The sequence below is a fragment of the Botryllus schlosseri genome, chromosome 5, assembly GCF_051294905.1.
Source record: "Botryllus schlosseri isolate E-star chromosome 5, Bs_hap1, whole genome shotgun sequence".
NCBI lineage: Eukaryota > Metazoa > Chordata > Ascidiacea > Stolidobranchia > Styelidae > Botryllus > Botryllus schlosseri.
In genome coordinates, this window is record NC_137240.1 from 8,937,917 (window position 1) to 8,946,402 (window position 8,486).

General features: G+C 38.9%; 2 protein-coding genes and 1 long non-coding RNA gene across 3 annotated transcripts in view; 2 read left to right on the plus strand and 1 right to left on the minus strand.

The window, feature by feature from the left end:
• Positions 1–3,988, minus strand: part of LOC145438944 (metabotropic glutamate receptor 8-like) — a 29,561-nt gene extending 25,573 nt beyond the window's left edge. Inside the window, exons 1-4 of the mRNA XM_080316343.1 lie at positions 3,454–3,988; positions 2,603–2,739; positions 2,233–2,270; positions 1,376–1,528 (exon numbers count right to left, since the gene is read on the minus strand). Coding sequence (XP_080172469.1) covers positions 1,376–1,528; positions 2,233–2,270; positions 2,603–2,657 — 246 coding nt within the window. The 5' untranslated portion in view covers positions 2,658–2,739; positions 3,454–3,988. The remainder of the gene's footprint in view (positions 1–1,375; positions 1,529–2,232; positions 2,271–2,602; positions 2,740–3,453) is intronic.
• LOC145438922 (uncharacterized) overlaps positions 1–8,486 on the plus strand; it is a 254,138-nt gene that overhangs the window by 102,942 nt on the left and 142,710 nt on the right. The window lies entirely within an intron of this gene.
• LOC145438943 (uncharacterized) overlaps positions 1–8,486 on the plus strand; it is a 118,730-nt gene that overhangs the window by 64,208 nt on the left and 46,036 nt on the right. The window lies entirely within an intron of this gene.

Below are 8,486 nucleotides of genomic sequence, written 5' to 3' on the forward strand. Positions count from 1 at the left end.
ATTACACCCAAACCTCTTTTCAACCATTTTCCCTCAACCCTACCCTGGTATAACCCTTCACCCGATCCTAACAATTCATCGGCATTTTTCACCCAAATGCACTGCATGTAACTCAAATAAAGTACTCAAACGAATTGGGCCATTACCTGAACTTGAATTACTTCTGGATCAATTGACCATTATCGGCATTATCACTCGGAAGAACTGTCACTCAGATGAAATCGACTTTAAATACTTTTCATTCAAAGGAACGCCATTTTTATTCGTTACTCAAATGAGTTATCTCTCCTATCAATCTCCAATCAACCTTTACATGTATATTCGACATCTAGTTGCATGAAGTTGTAATCTTCAGTTTTTTAAACTGAAAACTTACAGTAATATCAATTTGAATGAAAACACCTCCACATGCGTACGGCATGTGGGGTATATTTTGGGCGTAGGATACGGATATATGAGTAGATGTGACAACTAATAGGATTTCAGGACTCTACAGTCAAGCGGAGTCAGTCAATGAATATGAACTTGAACATGTACATTAGGGCTGTTCAAAAACAAACTTTTTATCCTGAATCTTGCTGGTTACGTGATTAAATCGTTAGGTTGCCTTAAAAAACGACGCACACCAAATTTTAATTCATTCCAACCAATAATCGCGGATTTCGTACAGTTTGAAAATTTTGAATTTACCCAAAGATGCAAAAAAAATTTTTTGTCAAATTTTTCTGTTAACCCCATGAAATTGTTACGCTGCTGTCTTCAAAGACGATGCAAAACAAATTTGACTCAATTCCAGCCCGTAGAAGCGGAGCTATTTGAGTTTTTCTTCGATAATTCGGGGATTATCCTTGATCATCGACCATCGAAAAACTCACATAACTCCGCTTCTACGGGTTGGAATTGAGTCAAATTTGTTTTGCATCGTCTCTGAAGACAGCGCAACAATTTCATGGGGTTGACAGAAAAATTTGACAAAAAATTTTTTTTGCATCTTTGGGTAAATTCAAAATTTTCAAACTGTACGATATCCGCGATTATTGGTTGGAATGAATTGAAATTTGGTGTGCGTCGTTTTTTAAGGCAACCTAACGATTTAATCACGTAACCATCAAGATTCAGGAAAAAAAGCTATTTTTGAACAGCCCTAATGTACATGTGTATCGACACATATGTGTTGCACGACTAGGGATACTGATGTCAAGACACCGTGAATATCAAATAACAACAACTCCGATCACGCCTGTACAAAAGGCCGTTGCAATCGGGATCCCATATAGCCTACATTACCGCAATATTCAGCAGAAAAAAAGCACATCGGTTTTCTGCTATATCGAATGCTAATACAAAATAGTGTACATAATTTATACTGTCTTACTTGGTCTATTATCATGTTCATGGTTTCAACAGCCTGTATACCATCCTCCTGTATTTCGGAGCACAGCTCGTTCCCTCGTCTGTGCACGCGCATCAGACCGGCGATTAAGATATCTCCCGGACGGTATTGCAACAAATTTCCGCTGGTTTGGTTCTGCCACGCAACATAAGAAATCATTGTAGGGTTGGGTTTGATCAGAAACGCAGTGGTGAGCGGAATTAATGAAATTGTTGGTGATTAGGAAATCCTCAAATGTAGCGTCCGTAACGGTACGACAGTGACCAATCCTAGCTAATGAACTCCATGCAACTGAGTCATTCAGAGCAACTAGCCAACTACGTTGTTACTGACGATGAGTAATGTAAATTTGGTGACATCAAAGCATCTAGTTATAAAGGTAATGAATCAGATAAATTGTGTAACAATCAATATTAAAGCCAGGTACATCGATTAGGACCACTGTAACGAATAGGCTATTGCTCTGACATCGGTCGCCACAAAATACAACAGGTGTACAAATTGAAACGTAGGTGAAATAACCGAAAAATCATGAAAAACTACAGTCTTAAATTTATATCATCAACAGTAAGTAATAAAAATCGTTGGTACTGAACGAATTTGCCCAACATTAGGGTTCGATACTTGATAAAAATCAGAATAAACATGTCAGCATCTCGACAGAAATTGAAACAGATGTAGTCTGGAAAAAATCCTGCCGCAGGTCGTGTGTTAGCGAACCCTGGCTCATATAGTAACTGTCCGGCTTATACACGGTCCGTCGAGAAACAATATGCAATATGCATCCACATTGTTTTTATAATACAGCTTCCTTACGGTGAATATTACCTAAAACTTACCGTAGATTGCGCGAGAGCGAATTCATCCTTATTGCACCCTATGAAAGAAAATGCTGGCTCAACATAATATTTGCAATACGCCAAGTTACCCTCCGGTTCTAATTCACAAAGTCGCCATTTTGGTTTACTATTATAGTTCCTTGATTCTCGGGAATGCGACTTAAAAAAAGTTGCTATTACGGCGGGAAAGATGAATAGAATACGATAATGAAATTTGTGCAGTACACGTTGAGCGGAAAATTTTCATTCTGCGCTATTTTAATTGTTGAAGGAATTAGAACACATCAAACTCCTTGAATGCACAATTGCACATTGTACATTGCATTATTTCTTTACATATAGTTCACGATCAAAGATATAATAAACTTACCGTATATTATAAATAGAAGTACTATCACGCCTTTTTGTGTTTTCGTCGTGACCATGACTACATTTTTATTGGAATCAATCGGAATTTCCTAGCGCTGCATCCAACAGCAACCTTTCATTTGTTTACCGAAATGCCATCTGAAACGAATATCAGCAAATGATCGCTGATTATTATCGAAACATTCCAATCCGGAATACCATGGGTAAAACAAATCTATCCTGATTCTAAGCCATCTCATGTCGTTTGTTGAAAGCGTCCAATCTTCAATTCAATACTCACATACAATCAACGCCAAAAAAAGGTCCGCAAAAAGTCTAACGTACTCTCTCGTACCAACCTTGAGATATGGATGTAGCGGTATAGCGAGTGTGCGTAAAATAAACTTGAAGAGCAAATAGAGCCTTTACCCTTCCTCGCTTACAATTATGAATACGTTTCGTATACTAAGATGCTGCTTGAATGTTTGAAAAGTTCAAACGCGCCTGGCGCGAACTGACATTCGAACCCGAATCATGTTATGTCCTCATGTTGTAGCACAGAACCTCAATCTGTGATTCGTCAGTTGAAAAGTTGAAAATAGAATATAAACGTGACATCATTGTACTAAATCTAGGGTAAATAAACGCTACAAATTGAATTAATATCAAAGTTGCTATTTTTCAACTAGGTGTAGCATTTGCTCTCGTGGTAAAATAACCACGATGCCCCAGACAAACATACGCATCAATAAAATATTTAGCTGCAACAATGCTGCTAAAAGTCACATAGATCAGAGTTTATTTTCCCCTTTGATTACCACTTCGTCGCCAAGCTTAATCTATAGACCTGGGATATTTATTGTCTCAACTCACGTTGTATCACCAACACCAAGCGTCTCTTCGCGTAGAACCGCCTTATACCTCAATGCGAAGCTAATGCGCGCTCGATGACAACTGCTCTTGCGATGGTTACTTTAAATCTGATTGAAGATATATCATCGAAGTTATGCATGTATCCTGCCTATTTCCTTGCGTTTACTCGAAAAGTCATTATGTATAAGGTAGTGTGAATGTATAAATTACTTATGAGCACAGGTTACACTGAACGAATCATTTTGCTCGCTTGCAATTTGCCGCAAAGTATAAGTCTAAATCGGTCCTCTGTCTGTAGCACCTATACTACCCCAACTACAGTGTACCTTCCAACCGCGGAATAATATATAGGTGATGATTCTACCGAATCGACTTTGAGACTCTACTGCTTATCAATCTGTTTGTTTTCGCTATGCTATCAACGCACGCTGTCGTTGCCATAGACCCTTCCTAGGTTTTGCCGAAGGCGAATTTCTGAGCCTCTGTCCTACAAATTTGAAACCGATGAAGCGATATCATCGACTAATTGTACCTTATATCATATCCTTGTTTCATTGAATATAGCTGAGGAAATTGGGCGATTGTCATAAATGTTTAATATACTTTGCTACTAATGCAATCGATTGACCATTATACGCATTTCTTTGGTAAGGTAATCGTTTGAAATCAGTACCAAAGATGGTGTGCGAGTCACTAAAAGGTTCTGGATCACGCGAACACGGACTTCACGAAAGATTCTTCATGAACACAAAGGCGAACACGAACACATGGCATCATGTGATTTCACAATGCTAATTCAACATTAATATTTTTACGCTCCAGTCTGCTGCTGGAGTAGTATAGTTATTACTCAGAGTACGCTTGGCTGGAGCAAAATGTGATATAAAAGACTTGTTAAGATTTTAATATCTCTGAGGTGACTTTTCGGAAGGACTCCTAATTCACACCCGATATTGTTGTGCTAATCAGTGAGACTTCTACCACCCTTTCCTTTCTGCTCTCACTTGAATTAGTTTTTGGCATGTATGGAATATCGCTACTTCTATTTGTAATTTAGCAGAAATTTACGATATTGCATTATACTTATACTTGAGTACCAGCAGTGAGTACTTTGACAACCTCTTCGTAACAGCGACTGCATCGTAGATTACGACTAGTGTCTGAGTATGATTAGTGGATCGGACCACGGAGCAAGCGAATCCTGCAATACTCAACACATCACCGAATCATTCTCAGATGCTTGTAGCTATCTGTGATAGCGGTTATTTGTCCAAGATACTGGGAGATTGTTGAGAGATATACTAAGAACAGACGTAGGCACAGCACATGAAGGGACTCTATTCTACGAGTTCATAGCTAGGCCTACACAGGGAAGCCTCAAATGGATTCAAAATATACGACACCAGAAACTACGATATAGTTATCTTATCCGATAGTCTGAGTTCCGTACACGCCATCCGATCACGTGTATTAGAAAACATTCTTGTTGCAGACATAATCCTCTAGTGTACTGATTTGAAACGCCGAGGTTTAAACATTACTATGCTGTGGATCCCAGGCCACATGAAATCGCAGATGCACTGGCTAAAGCGGTGGGGATCAAGTCGAACTGTTCGCCAAGGAATATAAAAGTGTCATGTCGGAATTATCCAGAAGCCTGTTCAGAGGAGAATTCATGTAAGCGGGCCAGGAATTATAAGAATTTTTTCACTCCATGGGGAATCTTACTAAACGTATACCAGCGAAGAAACAACAAAAAGAGCTCCCACTGTTCTATTCCGATTAAGGACCGAACATTGCAAACTCAATTATCACTTGCGCAAATTGCATTGTTACCCAAATGGATTATGCGAAGATTGCCAAGTAATCGAGACGGTAGCACAATTCCTACTAGAACAGTGGTTCTCAAACTTTTTTAGACACGCCCCTCCTATGATAGTGAAAATTTTCGCGCCACCCTTATCGTCATCTCACAAAAGACCACAACAATGCTAGCAATCCCCAAAGATAGTTTGATGGCATGGAATGTTATGACTGTTGATGATAGGATTGTGAAATATGAACTTCGGACCATACACAGACCAATAACTAAGAGGTGCAGCTAAAAATTCAGTTGACCGCAACTTGGCGCCCCCCTTCTAATGCTTTCACGCCCCAAAGTTTGAGAACCACTGTACATTTGTACAAGAATGTAGAAAATACGATCGACATCGGCAACATTTGCAGGGCAGTGCGCGGTATCATAATATAACAATGGAAATTGAACTGTTGCTCTCTAGCCCTTATACCAGTACACCAGTAATTGAATTTGTCATATTATCCGGTAGAGAAATATAACATTAGAAAGTCTTTATATATACTATATAGTATGGAACTTTCGATTTTAAAATGGCATGATGCAAAATAACCATCCGCAGTTATACGCACAATTTCCAATTACATGAAGGGACTCATTTCTACGTGGTTAAAACTCTGCACTAGATGTTATCGAATGTTACTATATATATTAGAATAAATAGATAAAAGACTTTAGAAGGCCAGTGTCGCCAACCCGAAATATATATATACTACAGTTGCTATCAATGTTTTTACTTTGTGACTTTGCACGATTCGTGGGTGGTGCCAATGTATAATTTCAAAGGATGCGGTCTGTAATGTAGAGTCATGCATGTGATACGACTGAATTGACTCATATCAGTTGTATGTTGATAGTATAGCTGTATGAAGCAGTATCCGTAATATAAGTGGCGATAGGCAAAAATATCCGACACCCGCGTGCGCGCTGAAGAGGCGTGAAAACGTTGATGAAAAAATAGATATTGAATCCGCAATAGCGTGACCGTCGGTGATGACGTACGTATACGAAACGGGTTGGCATTCAACTACACCATTGTAATCTATTGGTTTTTACCTCCTATGTCTCGCAGACTGCCAGATGTTTTCAAAAACACGAATTAACTATTGAACAGAATAGCAATAATACAAAATCAACAAACGGACGATACACTCTGACAATTTCGCTTCATCAAAGTAGCTTACCCCTGTCAACCAACCAACCTGAACGTATGAACAGAACACTTACAAAATTATGAAGTAAACATACAGGCAGTTGTTCGCGTAATATACCGCTGCGCCAAATGGCTTTTTCTCAAGTTCGTTTTATTAAACATGTGGCACTTTAGTTCGATCTACCACGAAGGATCGTTGTACAGGACTCACGACACCTTCGCAGTCCCACAACCAGGCTACATCTGCGTGCACTGTGCACTTGTGCAGTCATTACAGCTTCCGACTGGATTGTTTCCTCAATTTATGAGCGTGTTGTCACGGATGGCAGTGTACCGTAAATACATTGCATTGCAAGTCACGCACCATCGATTCATGTCTACATGAATTTACGTCCTCGCGAGTAAATGATGAACGTCATTAAAAGTTCTTCTTTCCTAACATGAATCATGATCCTATTGCGCTTCGTATTATTATTGAACATTATACCAATATGTTAGCAAGATGCGTACAACGGCAAAGCACCACATGCAGCCCCTGTAACGCTTCACGTGCTGTAAGTGTAGTGTAGCTAGGCCTTCATGCATCTCGTTAACATTGGTCAGAGATCGTTTTAAATATCTCTGACATTGGTAAAATGTTCAACTGCGGAGGACATCACGATTATGATACACATCCAATAACACTATAGACTGAGAGCTGGGAGCAGCACATCGCTATACATTATGCTACGACTAAATAATGAAATAAAATTACCATAAGTTGCTATCCCAAGGTTCATCGCTACAAGTTCGGTAATGTATTTTACGCGAAACGCTATCCAGATTTGAGATTTTACCAAAGGCCTAAGATGAGCAAAACCTATCGAAATCAATCTGTGGAACTTGTTCCGTTATATGTCTTTAAAGAACCGTAAATATTCACGTCGAATGTCCAGTCCGAACTCAATATCAGCTCGTCTATTGTGTTGTTAATGTATCAAAAGATGATGACATGATATCAATCCAAAGATGAGTGATACCATAGATTGTCATACATTTGTGGCATCTAACTGCGGCCCACACGTTGATCACTAGCAAACACGTTAACCACGCGTCAAGCGATATCATTATTGATGGTGTTTAGCCTCAGTGAGTTAAGGAAGTTAATATCTTTCAACCTTACAAACCTTCGAGGACTTTATACAACATGGATATATTACTGTGATACATTCTGACTTCTGAGCGATGTATGTCATATGTTTTCACGTGAGCTAGACACGTAAGCAGAACACATGCAGCTATTTGAAACTCCGACATCAATACGTGTTCGGCATTTCATTATCATGATATTTACCGAGTTATGTAGTAAACACCTTACACTACCCGAGCCGATAGCAGGGAAACAATTTAGTGGAGACGGGAGAATGAAAAGTATCATAGTACAGTTGGGCAATTGAAAATATGGGCATATTTATATGTGTGTTTGCAATGTTGGCATTGTCAATGTTTTTAAATACACAAGTTGCTGGCGAATGTATGCGAGTTATATCTCATCCTTGTGATTAGCATACGGATGTAAATTATTCAGTAACGGAATTTGGGATAAGAGAAGTAGAGAACACTAGAGGGGGTCACAGACAGTACACATCGTTGGAACGCAAGTAGTAGTGAAATTAACGACGATTTCCAAGAAATGTCAAAACTATTTCAGATGAAAGAAGAAAATAAAGGTACTCGAGTAATCAAGTAACAAGTTTCCTAACGTATATTGGTCAAAGGGTTATCCGTTATTCGGAGGATACTACTTTTCAAATTGCAGGGCGCATCTTCGCGACTAACGCAAAATGATTAATCACTCTATAAATGTGTGAATTTTCCGAAATTATATTCAGTTACGATAGCACGGGGTCCAATTCGACCAGTCTCCAGGTCTATTTTACTCATAAAGATGATGCAAACATACCCTCAAAATACTTCCTTCTTTAAAAAATGGAAAGTACAGAACAGTGAGTAGTCTGTCCTAACAAACTGTGAAGCAGAATATGA